The sequence below is a fragment of the Danio rerio genome, chromosome 6 (genome assembly GCF_049306965.1).
Source record: "Danio rerio strain Tuebingen ecotype United States chromosome 6, GRCz12tu, whole genome shotgun sequence".
NCBI lineage: Eukaryota > Metazoa > Chordata > Actinopteri > Cypriniformes > Danionidae > Danio > Danio rerio.
In genome coordinates this window covers 11,532,816-11,552,295 of record NC_133181.1, presented here as the reverse complement: position 1 = coordinate 11,552,295, position 19,480 = coordinate 11,532,816, and the positions used below count along the sequence as shown (strand labels likewise).

Genomic DNA, 19,480 nt, shown 5'->3' with positions numbered 1-19,480 from the left:
CCAAACTTCATTCCAATCTCAAGAGGCGTTTTTTTAGCCTCGCTAGGAACATTGTGATCTGTCTGTATTTAATGCAGAGCAGTGTAAACAGACTTCTTTTACCCAGGTGCCGTGGGAAGACCTTCGCTACTTGTTTGGTGAGATCATGTATGGAGGCCACATTACCGATGACTGGGACAGGAGACTGTGCAGAACTTACCTGGAAGAGTACATGCAGCCTAACCAGGTGCACGCGTCGCACGCACAATGCAATTTACAACCGTAAATAAACAGCTATTTTGTACAGTGTAGCTTGAACAGGCCATAACACTTTTCCCTTTGCATTTACAGTTTGACAGGAAGATGTCATTGGCCCCGGGATTTATTGTACCTTCTAACCTGGATTACCAGGGTTACCACGCATACATAGATGAGATGCTGCCCCACGAAAGCCCAGTGCATTACGGTCTGCATCCAAACGCAGAGATCGAGTTTCTCACAGTGATGTCCGACAGCCTCTTCCACACTCTTCTAGAGCTTCAGTCCAGAGACTCCAGCATGGGGGAAGGAGCTTCGCAGACCACTGAAGAGAAGGTCTGTTTCTCACTGCACATCTTGGTTTGGTGAGAGACTTTCATAGAGGTTTAAAGTAGGGCTGCGAAATTACCATTATCCCTCTAATAGTGTATATGCAATATAAAGTTGAAGTCAAAATGATGAGCCCTGCTGTGAATTTTTGTTTTATTTTTCAAATATCTCCCAAATTATGTTTAACAGAGCAAGGAAATTTTCACAGTATTTCTTATAATATGTTTGATTTGTTTTATTTCAGCTACAATAAAAGCAGATTTAAGGTCAATATGATTAGCTCCCTTAAGCTATATATTTTTTTAATTGTCTACAGAACAAACCACTGTTATACAATAACTTGCCTAATTAACCTAGTTAAGCCTTTAATTGTCACTTTAAGCCAGGGGTCTCAAACTCGCAGCCCGCGGGCCATTTGCGGCCCTCAGTGCAATATTTTGTGGCCCGCGCCGACCGCTGTACTCTGACAGAATCAGCGGAGCGGGGAGAGAGAGCGCTCCCCGCTCCGCTGATTCTATCCGTACACAGCGCGCTTGTCACTCAATGTGCGTTGTCGCGCGCGTTCTGATCAGCTGTGCTGTCGCGCGCCTACTGAAGGGCGGGACCGAGGGTGTCTCGCGTCGCGGGGGCACTTTTGATCATTTTGGAAGGGCACTTTCTATGCAAGACTAAAAAGGGCATGTGCTCTGCACAGGTTGAGCCCTATGTGTGCACGTGCCTGCCCTGCATCTTATATATATTGATATTATAGGTAGATACAGACTGGTACAGACTGATGTGACTGGAGTGGGGTGGGGGTGTTTTATTTATACATATATACGCCTTTTTTTTAGGTGAGGGAATGGAAGTTTTGAGTGAGTTCCCCCACTTTTTTCCCTAGGACTTAGGGATGTAACGGTATTGTAAATACCGTCATACCGCAATATTAATTTTTTTCGATATTACCGAAGTCGCATGACTCGGTAAAACTATAGGTCTCCTGAGAAAATTTGCTCAGGCGAATGAAGCGAACGGGACGTAGCTGAAACTTCATTTCCCATCAGCCCCGGCGTGGCCATAATCCTTTGCGGTCTGTTGTCGCTACAGATCCAGTAATGCGGAAATGGAGTGTGCTGCTAGTAGCGGAGATGAAAAAAAGATGGAAATGATCGAACCTAAAGCGGGTGTTGTCGCCGCGCGCGTGCTGAATAGCGGTGCTGTCGCGCGCGTTCTGATCAGCTGTGTTGTGGCGCGCGTTCTGATCAGCTGTGTTGTGGCGCGCGTATTGTAAAGCGCCGAGGGGGGGTTGAGCGCGCATATTCAAGAGAGGTGTTGTCGCGCGCCTACTGAAGGGCTGGATTGGACGGAGGGTGTGTCGCGTCGCGGGGGCACTTTTGATCGTTTTGGAAGGGCATTTTCTATCCAAGACTAAAAAGGGCATGTGCACTGCACAGGTTGAGCCCTATGTGTGCACGTGCCTGCAAGTTGGGGAATACGACTAATAAAAGTCATGGGGACTGCAGAAACACAGCACACTGTTCAGATTGATTCAGACATTGACTTGTACCGCAAAGAGACCTCTATCTCACTCATGATTTGTCTTCTCAAGTGGGGGAAAGACAATGCACAATGTTACCCCACTGCTGTCAACCTGGGCCAAGTCATATCTCTCTTGTTCCAGAAACCTCAGTCCCAAATGAGAGGGGTTTTTTTCTGTTGCAGGGGACATTGTAAATGCCCAGAGATACCAGCTTTTACCAGATTATAATTATATGATAATTTTCCTTTAAACCCATCTCTATCTAAGTGAGTGAGTGATTAAATGTTGAATGTGATGAGTTTTCAACAATACTAAATTGAAACTTTATTTTTTTACATGGTTTAATATTTTTTTGTTATTAAAATTGAAGTTAGTGTTTCAAAGCTTACAGATAGATGGCTAATTTGTATGTCATTGACACTTTTGGCACTTTTTTTGGAGTATTTTCAAAAGTTTTTTTTTCCTGTAAATGATTCAATAAATACCGTACCGTGACATTCATACCGAGGTATTACCGAACCGTGAAATTCTGATACCGTTACATCCCTACTAGGACTTCAATAAGTCAAAGTACAGGTCTAGACTTAATGGTGATCATCTTCAAGCCATACTGAGGGTCTCAACTGCTTCCACTCTAAAGCCAAATGTGGTTCAGATTTGTGAGAAGAAGCGCTGTCAAGTCTCTGGCAGCAAGGAGTAGGCAAAAGATGCCATGTTCAGAAGAACTGTTCATAATCTTCACTCAATGTTTTATTAATGTTCAGGACACTTCATGTTCAGAAGAAATAATTAAAACTGTTAATAATGACATTTGAGGACTTTTTTTTGTGAAATCCCTTATGCGGCCCAGCCTCACCCAGACTTTGCCTCCTGTGGCCCCCAGGTAAATTGAGTTTGAGACCCCTGCTTTAAGCTGTATAGAAGAGTCTTGAGAAATATCTAGTCAAATATTATTTACTGTCATCATGGCAAAGATAAAATAAACCAGTTATTAGAAATGAGTTATTACAACTATTATGTTTAGAAATGTGTTGAATAAATTTTCTCTCCAGAAATTTAGGGAAAAATATAAACGGGGGCTAAAAAAATTTTCAACTGTCTAAATTTGACCAATCAGATGGGACCTATCTATCTTTATCCCCACCTCTTCAGTAAATGCTGTTCTGCAATTGGCTGAAAAAAATACTATTGGCGGGAGTCGAGACAAGAGAGGAAAATGACAGCAGCCAATCAGAGTCAGAATCTCTGCTGTGGTTTTCACTCAGTAGTGTTTTAAAGACTAATTGTTTGCATCTTGCACCTAATCTGAATTGGAAGTGCATATATCTGAAAAATATCTTTCTTCTGTTCTTTATTGGCATTACATAAATAAAAGATGTAAAAGCATATCTAATAAAATAGCTTTTTTTTCTAGGGAAACGTTATATTGTAAGAAATATCGTTGTCACGTATTTCATGTGTCGTGCAGCCTTAAGCCTGCTTTATACTTCTGTGTGCTGTTTCTGTTGCTCTGTAATAACACTTCAGAAACGCTAGCTGGCTGTATGTTTACGTTCCTCTGTGTCGAGTTACTTCACAGGTGTTTTGTTTTTTTCTAAAAGCTACCTTAATTTACAAGTGACCCAAACTCTTTTTTTTTTTTTGACTAGAATCGGCGGATGTGCAACGACTTTAATCATTAAGTAAACACGAAACAACAGTCTCCATCTGAAGCTCCTTCACGGGACTCCACGCTTGTAAACACTCGCTGCATCAGGCTCGCGCGGCTCTCACCTCCGCCCATGCTTGTCAGCGCTACCAAGCCTAACAATCACAGAGCTTGCGCTACGCATCGTTGTGACATGTAGTTACATTTTTTGAGAGGTGTGCGTCAGCGTCGTCGGAGACCATGGCGAGGGCTATGCATCCATGCATAGGCTGTGCTGTAGCATACGCGTGCGCTTGATGCAGAAGTATAAATTAGCTTTTAGTTTAAAGGTGCATTTTGGAGTCTGCTTCTGTCCACCGGGGTCACATTTCACTCACGAGTGCATTCATTCATGCTCTGAATGAATGAATGAAATATGTGGTTTTCCATCAAGGCAACCCGGGGTGCTGAAATATAGTTGGCTAAACTGGCAGTGGGCGGGTTAAAAGAACCAGAACAAGTCAGACATTCTGGCACGGAAAACACATTTTCAAAGCAGAATATCTGACTTCAGCATTGTTTTTTTAGACAATCAAGAATGTTCACTTAACATGTTCGTAAATATCTGGAAACATATTCTGGTATTTTTATGCTTTAAAAGAGTCAAAAACTTACGCACAGCACCTTTAAAGCATTATTCCTGTTCCAGGTGAAGACGATCCTGGATGACATCCTGGAGAAACTGCCGGAAGAGTACAACATGTCTGACATCACGTCTAAAACAGCAGAGCGCTCGCCCTTCATTCTGGTGTGTTTCCAGGAGTGTGAGCGCATGAACATGCTGATCAATGAAATAAGACGCTCACTCAAAGAGCTGGATCTCGGGCTCAAGGTGTGCTTTTATTGAATTTTTATTTATCAATTCCAGTGTGCTATTGGTTGTGATTTTCATATTGATGTGCTTGATCTTGTTTTCTTCTGACAGGGAGAGTTGGCCATTTCCTCTGAGATGGAGCAGATACAAACAGCTCTGTTTTTTGATAATGTTCCTGATACCTGGGCTAGACTGGCCTACCCCTCTATATACAGCCTGGGACAGTGGTAAGAAGGGGGTTTGATATAACACTTTAGTTGCAGGAATTAGATTGTGTTTTTGTTATTTTGTATTCATTTCTGGAAAACCAAGACATACTCGATGCTCATAAAATATTTTTAATATATATTTATTGTATTGTTCTGGATACAATAAAATACTGTAACTATGCTCCAACACACTTACAATATTTTCATAGACATTAAATATTTGGATGATGTCGTTTTCTGTATAAACAGTGTACTGTAGCGCAGTTTCATGACTAATAACTGCGTACAAAATTAGTTTTTATTTAAATTTGAAAAATGTTTTTAAAAGTTTTTATTTACATAATATATATGCATGTGTGGCGAGGCAGTGGCGCAGTAGGTAGTGCTGTCGCCTCACAGCAAGAAGGTCGCTGGGTCGAACCTTGGCTCAGTTGGCGTTTCTGTGTGGAGTTTGCATGTTCTCCCTGCCTTCGCGTGGGTTTCCTCCGGGTGCTCCAGTTTCCCCCACAGTCCAAAGACATGCGGTACAGGTGAACTGGGTAGGAGTAATTGTCTGTAGTGTGTGTGTGTGTGTGTGGATGTTTCCCAGAGATGGGTTGTGGCTGGAAGGGCATCCGCTGCATAAAAACTTGCTGGATAAGTTGGCGGTTCATTCCGCTGTGGCGATCCCGGATTAATAAAGGGACTAAGCCGACAAGAAAATGAATGAATGAATGAATATGCATGTGCTGTTTATATTTATTATGTTTATAAATGCGTATATACTTAAAAAATATTTACATGTATATTTATTTTGATATATGATTTCAAATCCAAAAATTCAAATATGTATATAAATGGATGTAAATATATATTATATATATAATGTATATATAAATATAATGTATATAATATAATGTATATATAAATATACACAGTACACAAACTGATATAAATGTAAACTTTTATTTTGTCTGTGATTAGTCGTGATTAATCATTTAACAGCGCTAGTGTGGCTGCCTGCATTATTATTAACATTACTAGATTATGTGATAAACTGTGTACAATTGATCTTTATCATCATCACAATGGTGTTTTCTGCTGTAGGTGGGCAACTTGCTAATTTCTGGAACTTTATAGAAACTACTATTTTTTGTTCATGATTTCTTAATGTGACGTCTCTCTCTGTGTGTGTGTGTGTGTGTGTGTCTAATCAGGTATAATGATGTGCTGCTGCGCTGTAGAGAGCTGGACAGCTGGACTCATGATCTCTCTCTGCCGAGTGTGGTCTGGATCTCGGGTTTATTTAACCCTCAGTCTTTTCTAACAGGTACTGTACTGTTACGCGCACACAGATTGTTTTTCAAATCATTTTTTTATACTTATCAAGGCTGCATTTTCTTTTGTTCAAAAAGACATTAAAAATACAGAAATATACAGAATAAAATGATCAATTAAATGATCCATTTCTAATATTCTGATATAATCTCATTATATTTAGCCATCACTTCAGTCTTGAGTGTCAATTTGTCTTTCAGGAATCATGGAACATTTCTTCTTATAATTAAAGCAGCAACATGTCAGTTTTATTTTACTTTAAAATATTGTTTCTAAAATTAATAATGATTATCTTTAAATATTTTAATCAGTGGTAAAAACACCTTTTTAATTGATGAATTCATCTGCTGCGGCTACCAGACATTTTGCCTCCTTTTGTCAGAAATCACGCATTAAACTTTGGGTTCACGACACGGCACACACACCATTGCCTAAGCATGATAATCCGGGAGGCCGGGGGTGTGGGGGTGTCTTGTGGCTTGGTGTCGGGGTTGTCTGAATACAAAACTGAGAACTTAAGTAATTGTAGTATGCACCGGGTTTTGGGCGGCCAATGTGATCGGATACTATACCAAAGTCAAAAACCCGAGGGTGTTACAGACTGTACCAAAAAGCTCATGACTGGGGGGGTAGTGGCGTGTGGGAGTTTTCCAGGAGAAATAACAAAACGGGAGGGTTGGCGGGAGACAAGTCTGAAATGCAGGAGACTCCTGGAAAAAATGGGAGTGTTGGCAGGTATGATAACAATGCCTATGAGCAGAACAGTGTGATGTCTTTTACTGATAACAGGTGATTGTGCTTATCTACCACAAGGGGGTGTCGTGAGAGAAAGTTGCATAGTGTTGCTTTAATATTGAAAAATGCATTAAGTTAATTTTAAATTACATTTTTTTATGATTTATTCTTTTGTAATGTCATAAATGACCTGACTGACTCTGATCAGTACTCAAAAAAAAAAAACCATTTACATATATTGTATATTTTTGTGCATCACACACACCTTTTCTCTTTGTAGCTGTGATGCAAAGTCTGGCCCGTAAGAATGAATGGCCCCTGGACAAGATGAACCTGACAGTGGACGTGACTAAAAAGTTCAAGGAGGAGTTCAACCAGCCGGCCAGAGAGGGAGCCTACATCTACGGCCTTTACATGGAGGGTCAGTAGCATCCATCCAAATACAGCGGTTTTAGCCAATCACAGTGGACTTCTATCAGCCAGTCACAATTCTCCATATCATCTGAACCAGTCCAAACCTGCATCTGAAATCACATACTACCCACCTATTATATAGTGTGTGCAAAACAGTGTGTGAGCAGAGTAGCATGTCTGAATTCTTAGTATTGGAAAAACAGTAGGCGAGATTCTGTAGTGCACATCCAATGGACACTTTCCTATCCCATGATGCCATGTGGGGAAAAATCATATAATGTAATAATGACAAATGGTGTCCGAATTCCATTCATGCTACTCTACATATATAGAACAGTATATATGGAATAGTACATTTAAATTCATATGTAGCACCTAGTTGACTAGTATGTGATTTCGGATGCAGCTTATGATAAGTGTCTGTGATTGCAGGTGCACGCTGGGATATTCAGGGTGGGACGATTACAGAAGCGCGCCTGAAGGAATTAACTCCCAGCATGCCCGTTATTGCTGTTCGAGCCATCCCAAATGACCGGCAGGAGACGCGCAACACTTATGAATGCCCCGTTTATAAAACCAAACTGCGGGCTAACACGTACATCTGGACCTTCAGCCTGAAGAGCAGAGAGAGACCGGCTAAATGGGTTCTTGCAGGAGTCGCTCTGCTGCTCAGTGTGTGATCATGACAAACATGAACACGAGTGACGGATGGGCTGGTAAACATATTTTTCACCATAGGATGTGTTTTAGTTTGACCAGTTGGAAAAAATAGTGTTTAGCCATGTGTAAGCTACAGTATAAAGGCTATTTTGACATACAGTGGGGTCTAAATGTCCAAGAATATATAGCCAAGTATACACCAGAGTCAGACTTTAATATTAGATATTATTCCTTATTTTCCAAATGCCTCACTAAAATATCTACACATACCTGTGTAGGGGATACTGACAGTTTTGAGAATTGCATAGGAGGGGCAAGGGCGCCTGTGATGGAAAGGAAGGGGATCCCGCCATTTTAATATTTATTTCAAAGTGTTTTCACACCTAAATAAAATCAAAGCACAGAACAGATTTAAATTTAAGAGCAAGGGGCGTCCCCTGGTGGTTCGGCGGTATGGGTTGTGCATAGGGAGGATGGGCTCTTTGATTTTTATTGCCAACCTTCATAGAAATATTGAAAATATGGGAGAAATACAGGAAAATACCTTTACAGGGTGAAATTGGAATAGAAATAGAGGAGAATCCTAGGAAAGACGGGTATGTCTACATACTAGTAAAACTGATCTGAGACCAGAGAAAAACTGAAACCTGTTCAGTGATTCGCCACTAAAGTCAACAGTTTTTTGAAGTACAATTTTATTGTATTACACAGATCGCCCCCCAGTGGTGAACCATTGAACTTTTGCAGTGTTTTGAAACAGTGATGATATAACGAAACCTCATTTACTGAAATCGTGTTACTTTGCTGATTTGATACACACTCCAAACTAAGTGAAAGCATTTTATAGTAATTCACACACCCTAATTAATTCTATGGGGCAAATATTAATGGAGAAGTTAATAGCACAAATATGGAAAAAAAAAAAAGTTAATAAACGGATATTATTCATTCAACAACATGATATTAGATGATAAGCTAAAGGCATTTTAGGTTGTGTCTTTCACTTTAAAATTGACAAAAGCCAAATGTAGCGTATATTATGCAGTTTGTTGCATTTACATGGTTTTGACCAGCATGTGGTGTTTATAAAACTTCAAAATAATCATTTTCTGAAGCATTTCATTCAATTGTTTTGAAGCTTTGAAAAGCTTGTTTACTCCTATTGCTACATGAAGCTGGCATGTCTGGCTGTACTAAAGTACATATTGCTGTGTGAATGGAATTTGAACTAAAATAAATATAGCGTGAAATGTGATTTTACCGTTTACACTTAATTGGTTTGCAATCAGATATTTACAAAAATGTGTTTTTGATTGACATTCTGAACAAGGTATATGTACAATGCAGGGTATTTTTTTTTTTTTTACAAATCAGACAAACATACTCACTGGCCACTTTATTAGGTACACCTGTCCAATTGTTTGCTAACGCAAATTTCTAATTAGCCAATCACATGGCAGCAACTCAATGCATTTAGGCATGTAGACATGGTCAAGATGATCTACTGCAGTTCAAAATGAGCATCAGAATGGGGAAGAAAGGGGATTTAATTAACTTTAAACATGGCATGGTTGTTGGTGCCAGACGAGCTGGTCTGAGTATTTCAGAAACTGCTGATCTACTGGGATTTTCATGCACAACCATCTTTAGGGTTTACAGAGAATGGTCCTAAAAAGAGAAAATATTCAGTGAGCGGCAGTTCTTTGGGCACAAATGCCTTAATGTCAGAGGAGAATGGCCAGACTGGTTTCAGCTGATAGAAAGACAACAGTAACTCAAACAGCCTCTTGTTACAACCGAGGTATGCAGAAGAGCATTACTGAATGCACAACATGTCCAACCTTGAGGTGGATGAACTAAAGCTAAAGAAGACCCCACCGGGTGCCACTCTTGTCAGCTAAGAACATGAAACTGAGGCTACAATTCACACAGGCTCAACAAAATAAGATCATAGAAGATTGGAGAAACAAACCTGGTCTGATGAGTCTCGATTTCTAGTAGGGTCAGAATTTGACATCAACAACATGAAAGCATGGATCCATCCTGCCTTGTATCAATGTTTCAGGCTGGTGGTGTAATAGTGTGGGGCAGGGGTCACCAATCTCGGTCCTGGAGGGCCGGTGTCCATGCAGGGTTTAGCTCCAACTTGCCTCAACACACCTGCCTGGATGTTTCAAGTATACCTAGTAAGAACTTGATTAGCTTGTTCAGGTGTGCTTGATTAGGGTTGGAGCTAAAATCTGCAGGACACCGAACCTCCAGGAACAAGTTTGGTGACCACTGGTGTGGGGAATATTATCTTGGCACACTTTGGGCTCATTAGTACAACTTGAGCATCGTGTCAACACCACAGCCTACCTGAGTATTGCTGCTGACCATGTCCATCCCTTTATGACCACAGTGTACCCATCTTCTGATGGCTACTTCCAGCAGGATAACGGGTCATGTCATCAAAAACAAATCATCTCAGACTGGCTTCTTGAACATGACAATGAGTTCCCTGCACTCAAATGGCCTCCAGTCACCAGATCTCAATCCGATAGAGCACCTTTAGGATGTGGTGGTGTGCGAGATTCTCATCATGGATGTGCAGCTGTCAAATCTGCAGCAACTGCGTGATGCTATCATGTCAATAAGAAGCTAAATATCTGAGGAATATGTCCAGTACCTTGTTGAATTTATGCCATGAAGGATTAAAGCAGTTTGGAAGGCAAAATGGGGTCCGACCTGGTACCAGTAAGGTGTACCTTATAGAGTGGCTAGTGTTTAGTGAACATTAAAATGATTACAAACAAAAAAATGTAAATTGAAAAACAAAAGGCTAAACCAGTACTTAGAAATGACAAGAACTTAAAAAAGAACGAATCAATGAAATGCAAAAAGAGCTATTTTACTAGTTTTCTTCATTTGACCCCGCTGTTCTGTTATTGACATCTAAGTCTGTAAACTGGTAACTAAAGTTTGGTTCTTTAAGTTTCTCCCATTAAACAGGAGTTTTGTACTATCCTCAGAAACTTACCACAGTATGAAGATGCGTGATGGCGGTGCATAAACAGTGCCTCATTGATGTTCCATTCCTACATGCAGTGTGACTTTCCCAAAAAAATAATCTGGTGCAAAATTGTAAATGAAGCATTCTGTCCTTTATTATTTTACACAGTTGTGCGTTAAACTGTCGTAATATTCACAATATACAGCATAAATATAATACATAGCAATATACCCAAGGAAGAAAACATTCTAACCTGCTGTTATGTGTTGCATTGTATAAAATACAGTGTCAAACATTTAAAAAAATGCATAAAAACAATTTTGCGAACAGCACTAGTTTTTAAAAAGTGACACTGTACAAGATGTTTCAAAGAGTTTGTGCAAAAGATCGCAATAGTATCGTATCCCTCCCTGTTGCTCTCTTTCCGCACTGGCCCACAGACAGACATCCACTCGAGCCAGACATGACCCAGACCATCTCAAAGCAAACACACCAGAGCCAGTGATCTTCCAAACACATACCTGTGTGATGGAGACCAGGGTTTACAGCCTCATTCACACCGATACGTCACAATGCTCCGCCTCCAGATTTCAGCCTACCAATCAGATTCACTCATTCATGTAGAAGCTCTAAATCTGGTGGCCCTATGAGAAAATGACTAAATTAAGACATGCATACATTTTTCTGCTCTTTTTTTTTTTTGCCTTTTTCTTTTTTTAGCTGACACTAGGAAGACAGTGTGTTTCAATGCATCTCATTAAATGTGGAATAAATGATTCATTCTGCTAACTAACTTTGGTTAAGCATGCAGTCCTCCTACACATGAACTCAATGCCATGTTATACTGCGAGACTAAAAAGTGTGCATTTGCTGGATATTGAAAGCGTAGATCCTATATTCTGGAAGGCCTGGAGGGATGACTGCTGCTACAAACCTGCAGATCGCATTATCCAGATAGATTTCTACAAATGATAACACTGCTACAGGAAGAACCTTTCAAAACGAATCTGTAAATTGCATAAAGAAATGAGAACGAAAAGCACATATTACACTAAAGGGCCAGTTTAACCCTGGGTTAAGCAAATTCATGTGTTATTGTTGCCTTAACAGCGCTAGAATCCAAAAGTTGAGTTGTCCAGCAACAGACAACCAATCATAAACTGCCTTTAAGTCTTTACCTCGTTAAATATTCATAAGATAAGTGAAATTTTAAACTAACAGCTATGGGATGCCATCGGGGCCAAAAGCTTTGACATTTGAATGGTTCCAGCATGCAGTTGACGGTGTTAGGGAAGCATTTTTGTTAAACATTTGATTTCTTTAGTACATGTAGACATGCACAATTGACCATATAGAGGCAGCAATTTTTATGGAAGGCAATATAATATTATTTATTAGCTTAAGTACATGCCTGTATAGTAGGGTTGGGTGATGTCGACTAATTTGGTATGGTACGATGTCTAATGTGAAATATCTCGATGAACTATGGCATCCACGTCGGCGGCGGTGAATTAATTATTTATAAATAATTAATTAATTAAGAATTCATTATTCGTAGCCTACCGTTTCAACTACCTGATCCACATGGTCTTTGTTTTACTCATAACCAAATCATAAATAAATTAAGATTTTTCCGCAGGACTCTGGCATGAATAGGCAGAGTGATCTGTGATGTTATAATGGCGTCGACAAACTTGGTTGGTAAAAAAGGTGCACAACCAACAGGAACCAGCTAACAGGTTATCGCTAATATTACTAAGTACAAGCGTGCAATCGAAAGATTGAAGCAGTGATGCTGTGACACGTTACCTGATAGACTGAAAAGTCGGAAGAGTCACCCGCTGACTGCTGGAGCTCATATGCGCACATACACTGCAGCGTATGCCTCTGTGTGTGTGAGGTCACGTGATGTTCGTTTTCTGTGGTATAGTGTGGATGGAGGGCTGTTTAGAAATGCTAGGTGAAACGCCAGTGTGGATGTTGATCGTTTTCGTTCTAAAATGCCATTGTAAAACTAAGATGTGAGTGTAATTGGGGCCTGAGTGTGTGTTTTTCACGAGCAGGTTGATGCTGTGACGGGGGTGGGGTGGAGGATAGTGATACCGGCTCAGCATCTTGATGTCTATCGGCCATCTCGATGGATGATGGCATCGTCTATCAACCCAACCCTACTGTATAGTATACCATACAACATCGTATACGCAAATATCTACAAACCATTCTGTGATATATACAACTATAGCCTCAAATACAGCCATTTTATTGAAAGTTGCGCTTGTTAACGCACTGACGAGATGAAACAGTGTGTGCTAAAAATCAAATTTCACGTTTCAGTGTAAAACTTTTGGCCCCAATTGCCTTCCGAAAAACAGTTCAAGTGATCAAAACTTTTTTGTGACCTTTTTTTTTTTACTGAGCTCATACTGTTAATATGCAAATATATTCACCCAGAGTTAAGAATGACCCTTTGAGGGTGTTCACACTTGCAGTTTGGTGTTCATTTGGTCCAGATTATAAAACATAATAATGCATTGAGTCTTGGTTTGTTTAATGTTCACGTTGTCATTTTTATAAAATACAAAAACAAAAACCATGCTTCTCACTAGCGTGTACAACGGATCTATGCTTATCACTGTAGAAGTTGTTAAAAGTTATAAAATGTCTACATGAGTCAAAACCAATGGGTTTCTGCTTTCACTGGTGTACTGAACTGTAATACTGCGGGACTGAACTGTATTATGGTTACATTAGGAGCTTTCACAATTCTTTCACAGTTCTTAGAACTAATTAGTGAAACCAATTTACTGCTTTTTCACTACAGGAACTGGGGGCGATTTATTTCAGGGATGCTATTTGGAGGAACTAAATTAGGTGCCAGAGCAGGGTCTAATAAATGACAACAACAGTCATCTGAGTGTATGCTGATTGGGTGAATTCATGCCATATTAAACACTGGCATTATTTTATAAGATATATACAATTCTAACGCCCCATGCACACGTGGTGTCAGATTCAACGCTTCCCATTCACATTGAATAGGTGACGTCAGGCGTTGCTGAACTGCATTATGGACCCATCGACGCTGCTTTAGTGGCATTGCCGACAGAAGCATCAGCCAATCATATCGCTTTATGCAAATACCCCAGCTCAGTGACCTATTGCTGAATAATTTCATTGGCTGACGCTGCTATGATGATCGTGTCAGCCCCAACTTCAGACACGCTCTTTGTCAAGCGTTGAAACTGAAGCCCCGTGTGAATGGGCCGTAAAGCTCATTTTAGTGTCACTAACCTGTTGATTTTCTGCAATGTTGTTTAAGCAAAATTTTTCTCCAACTACAATTTTGCCTGTTTCAGTCACATCACACTTTCATAATCACCAAACCCTCGACACTCTCCTCTATCCTCCAGATGTGGATTTTGTTGAATGCAGCCCTTGATGGCTGACTTTAGAGTTCTTTCTAATGAAAAATAGTCCAGGGGAACGGGCCTGGTGCCAATTCCTATGACCTAGTTCATGGAAGTACCTGGTGCGAAAGGCCCTTATGATGAGAAAAACCTGAGGCCTCATTTATAAACGATGCATTTGCACAGATTTGATCTTACTGTGCGTGTGAGATTTGGATGTTCACAGGTGCTCAGTTACATGTTAAAGAGATAAACTGGAGGTGTCTAATGTGAGGATCTGAAACATTTCTGCTACACAATTTCAAGATCACTTAAGATCTGAAACAATAGTTGAAATATGTTTTATTTACATGCATCAGTCTCTGTAACTATTATCTTAGATCAAACGTTTGATGGTTTCTATGCAGCATTTTACAAACGAGGCCTGGGCTACTGTATGCTTGAGCAATCTATCCTGTTGCATTTGTAAAATCATGTCCTATTTTGGTTCCTTTAAGCGCGGGACACACCAAGCCAACTTTAAAGAACTAGCGACAAAAACTGTATCTGGAACAAAAAGCTGCGCATGAACACATCAAATAGGCAAGAAGAATTATTTCGTCTATGTGGCAGGATGTATTTTCCACACTTGCAGCTGGAAGTGTCTGTATTTGTCACTCCACAAAGGGAAACTGGAACTAGTGCTGCACACATACAATACAGATACAATATTTTCACCGTACTTCTCGCTCACCACAGAGGAATTTGCTCATGCAAATATGTCATTTAATCCATTTAGTTAGCAAATATTTCATAAACATGACGAAATGACATGCGACATCTTTGTGTGTCCTCATGACTAGGCCCACACGGAATTTGTGCGCTGAAATCCCCAGATTTTTAGCCCATCATTGAGTCTATTTATTTACTTGTGTGTAAATCTATTTTTATTAAGTTTTTTTTAATTAGTTCAGTAATATTATTGACATATTTAAATGTTCATCTGATGTATTTACAATACAGTTTATAAAGTCATATTTGTCTTTTAGTAAATGTATATTATACGAGAGACTTGCTTTGTTTACCAAATAAGTGGATCTAATAGGATTTGCATTGTGGACATTCAATAAAAATGTATTATTTTCATTTATTATTTTAAAAAGGTTTTCTTTTTTTCTTTTATATATTATATTTTTAGTTACGATACTCCCTAAATCAATCCGCATTAATTCTGCAGATTTTTTACAATATTCTCAGCAGAAATAGCAACAAATGTGTGCAGAATCTGTCTGAACCCACTCATGACTTAGTTTTGTCACTTTAATTTTTGTCTTCACGCTCTTATTTGTTGCTGAACAGCCAATCAGATTGCTGATTCTACATGCTGGATCAGACAAACTTTCCCTGACGTAAGCCTGACGAGACGTACAGTACACTCAAAAAAATGATAACCCAAAACCTGCCCAATGGCCAACCGTCAGCTTGGTGTGTCCTATAGATGCCTTTGATCTGTTTCTCGTTCTTATTTCAGACTAGGATTGTCAGAGATATTGTAATTCGATACCAATCGTATTTTAAAAACGTCCTTTTCCCGTGAACATTTAAGTGCGATGTTGAGCACATTCATAAACACTGCTGATTTGCCATTGTGTTCACATGCTCAACAGAAATGACTGTGATTGGCCATAAAGGTCATTTGTTCACCAAACTCATGACTGTTTACTGAGTGTAACCACAGATACAGGGACACTGGAGCGTTTTAAAGCCGTGATTCATCAGCGATTGCTCGTATGTCAGCTTCTAGACAAACCAGCTGATCGACATGACTTTAAAACGATGACCTTCACGGCCGATCACAGTCAATTCGGTTGAGCATCTGAACACAATGGCAAATAAAATGTTTGTTTTTTAAAATTTCAGTACCAAAAGTTATCGAATTCCAGTATCGTGACAACCCTTTCAGACTAACCTCTCCAGAGTTTGTTTGGAAGTGGCCCAAGACTGATCTATTCAGGACTGTTGGTAAAATAATTTGGTGTATATCAGGGTTCAGATGGCACTGTTCACACTTAATCAACTGAAGCACACTATCAGAGCAATCGCTCTAGAGCTCATTTTAATTGAACCAAACCTGCCAAGTGCAAACACACCCTAAGTGTTTAAAATGTGTCAGGGGTGGCCGAGCACTCAACCGTGGTCTGAATTACCCAGAATGAGGGCCAAAAAATATGGTGACACACACTTGGACCAACAACGTTCAATACTGAGACATGATATTGCAATACTGACAATGTCACAGGGTGAAGTTAGCTCTGAAGGGACATTGTGTCCGTGGAGCACGCTCCTGTGGAAATTTGATAGTATGGGCGGAATAATGTGATCTTCTGAGATGAGTTTTCACCATGACGCTTTGCTTTGCAGAGTTCAGTTCAAGTAAAGATTCATCCTGAATACCAGGAAATTCAGAGTTAAGCGAATACATACAGAAATCTCAAATAGATGATATAAGGACAAAAAAAAACGAGCGCATGTCACTTGATTATTTTTTCTTTTAAAGAAACATGCAAAAAAATAAACAAACACTGCATTTTTCCCCCCAGCATGCATCTTTCATTATCTTTATGGTTGTGTGTCCAGTATGTTACTGTCTGAACACTTTTCCGTTTATATATTTACAAAATGAACAAGTGATTCATATGAATGCATGGATTCTGCTTTTGTTTGACTCCTATGGTCCATCTATAAGGGACGTGGAAGCTTGTTTGCATATGACTCTTCAGTTTCGCGTTCTCTACCCTGAGTCAAGCCTTAGATGCTGTTACTTAGAAGGGTGGAGGTTGAGTTTACTGTCTATGCATAGTAACTCCTCTATGAGGCTTTCTTGCTCAAAATATCAGAACTCATTATTATTATTACTCAGACCTCATCAATAAACATTGCTCTTGCTGTTGGATTGGAGTTGTTCTAGGATTTTTCTGCTTTAGTGATGATTGAAACGATATGTTACTGCCCTGGAAGGCCGGGATCAGAGGAGGGCCTGTGGAGAGCGGGTGTGTGGCCTGCAGCGGGTGCTGAATCTGGGAGAGATGCCTGTCTGATGGACATCTGGAGCGCTCTGGGCTGCTGTGACGCAGACGCCTCGTTCTCCGCAGGCTTCAGCCCAAGCTCCGCCTCCCACTGTGTGTCCGTCACTAGTGGAGTCGCCGCGGTGACATCAGAGGTCGTCTCTATGGGAACAGCAGGCCTGGAGTCTTTGGCGTTCTCTAGATCAGGACTCTGAAGATGAAAACAGAGCAGATTCTACTATTTCAGTGCTATACTCGTCTGCTGTTGTCAGAATTGATGATAATCTCTTTCCTGGCTGGTAAAACTTTAAAATCAAGTTGGTCTGATGATGCACAGCGCTATGTGGATGAATGCTCACTTACTCATTCTCAATGACGTGTTTCTGTTTGATTATTTTTCCATACGGTTTTTAAAAATAGTAAGAAGTAGTGTTGCTAGGCAGTTGTTTAGGGCATTTTTAGTTGTTGTAAGGTAAGACATATGATTTAACTGTGAGCTGCGTTTCAAATGGCACACTATGCACTCATGCACTCATGCACTATGTACTTATGCACTTACACACTCAACAGCGTAGTACATGTATGTAGTGTCGTCCAAAATGGAGCACTAATGTTTTTTTAAGCGGGAAATTCAAACCGTTTTCCTGATGACGGTTGCCAAATGAGTGAAATAAATGACCAAACTATCAAATAAATACCTGCCATGAGTATAACCGCATTCTCCATCGGGAGGCGCTATAATCACCCTCATTGGAGAATTTCGCTTTCACCATCCAAAATAATAGTTATCCAACATTTGTGCCCGAAAGCTCCGCCCCTCCTGCTATGTGAGCAAAGCTGCGGTTGTTGAGGGCGAGAAGTGTCCATCATTACACACAATTTTAGCGGCTGAATGAGTGCATCATCCGGGAAATTATAAATAAATAATAAAATGCACATATTATTTTTAGAGTTTTCAGTGTAAAACCACTACTTACACTATTTATACTACAAAATGCCGTAGAATAGTGCGCAAGTATGCGATTTGGGACGCAGCTGCATCCAAATCACTTCACTAATACACTGCAAAAAATTCAACCAATGTATACTCCAGATATTATTTAACAGGTAAAAGAGTGTTTCCCAGAGATGGGTTGCGGCTGGAAGGGCATCTGCTGCGTAAAAACATGCTGGATAAGTTGCTGGTTCATTCCTCTGTGGCAACCCCGGATTAATAAAGGGACTAAGCGACAAGAAAATTAATGAATGAATAAAAGAGTGTAAATCTTCATTACCTTCATCTTCATTACCTAACAGTTATTTATTTTTCTTTGCTATAAACTTCTAAAATCTGCATGATCTTTTTAGAGCAAAACACTGTAACAGTTTTTGTAAGAGCCGACACGGTGGCTCAGTGGTTAGCACTGTCAGCAAGAAAGTCGCTGGTTCAAGTCCCTACTGGGTCAATTGGCATTTCTGTGTGGAGTTTGCATGTTCTCCCTCTGTTCAGGTGGGTTTCTTCCAAAGTCCAAAGACGTGCTGTAGGTGAATTGAATAAGCTTAATTGACCGTAGTGTATGAGTGTGCATGTAAGAGTGTATGGGTGTTTCCCAGTACTGGGTTGCAGCTGGAAGGGCATCCGCTGTGTAAAACATATGCTGAATAAGTTGGTGGTTCATTCCACTATGGTGACACCTGATGAATAAGGGGACTAGGCCAATAAAAAAATTAATGAATGAATTTTTAGAAATGACAGTGAAATATTTTAGGATTTCTTGCAATGATCTGTGTAAAGGGTGGCTCACACTGTGAGGTTTTTATAATATTGAATGATTGTAGCATGTCAGACTGCACGAATGTAGCTCGCATGATATACTGGAAGATCTCAGCTGTCATAAAGTCAGACTGAACGATAATGAAGACGCGCCAAACACGAAAGGAAACGCCCCAGGAGTTTGACGTCATCCACTCGAGACACTTTCACTATCCCGCGCTCTGAAATGATTCCTCACAGCAAACGTAATATTGGATAATAGGAACCATTTTTTATTATTTTTGTCTCTTTTTCTTTTAATCAAACAATTATTTGTATTGGTCATGTAAGGGTCATATATTAACTGAACTTCTAATGTTGTG

The 19,480-nt window shown here is 40.0% G+C and overlaps 3 protein-coding genes across 13 annotated transcripts in view; 2 read left to right on the top strand and 1 right to left on the bottom strand.

The window, feature by feature from the left end:
- dnah9l (dynein, axonemal, heavy polypeptide 9 like) overlaps window positions 1-9,278 on the top strand; it is a 113,597-nt gene extending 104,319 nt beyond the window's left edge. For both annotated transcript variants that reach the window (XM_073953681.1, XM_073953680.1), the window contains 7 exons: window positions 107-226; window positions 331-573; window positions 4,423-4,605; window positions 4,699-4,814; window positions 5,993-6,105; window positions 7,129-7,269; window positions 7,695-9,278. In XM_073953681.1, the coding sequence (XP_073809782.1) occupies window positions 107-226; window positions 331-573; window positions 4,423-4,605; window positions 4,699-4,814; window positions 5,993-6,105; window positions 7,129-7,269; window positions 7,695-7,942 (1,164 nt within the window). In that variant the 3' untranslated portion in view covers window positions 7,943-9,278. The remainder of the gene's footprint in view (window positions 1-106; window positions 227-330; window positions 574-4,422; window positions 4,606-4,698; window positions 4,815-5,992; window positions 6,106-7,128; window positions 7,270-7,694) is intronic.
- gpr155b (G protein-coupled receptor 155b) overlaps window positions 1-19,480 on the top strand; it is a 698,693-nt gene that overhangs the window by 186,830 nt on the left and 492,383 nt on the right. The gene's annotated exons all lie outside the window — the stretch shown is intronic.
- kcnh7 (potassium channel, voltage gated eag related subfamily H, member 7) overlaps window positions 16,398-19,480 on the bottom strand; it is a 155,839-nt gene continuing 152,756 nt past the window's right edge. For all 10 annotated transcript variants that reach the window (XR_012407653.1, XR_012407654.1, XM_073953686.1 and 7 more), the window contains one exon: window positions 16,398-17,576. Coding sequence is in view for 8 of the 10 variants with exons in the window: in XM_073953686.1 (XP_073809787.1) it covers window positions 17,304-17,576 (273 nt within the window). In the remaining 2 variants the exon portion in view is untranslated. The remainder of the gene's footprint in view (window positions 17,577-19,480) is intronic.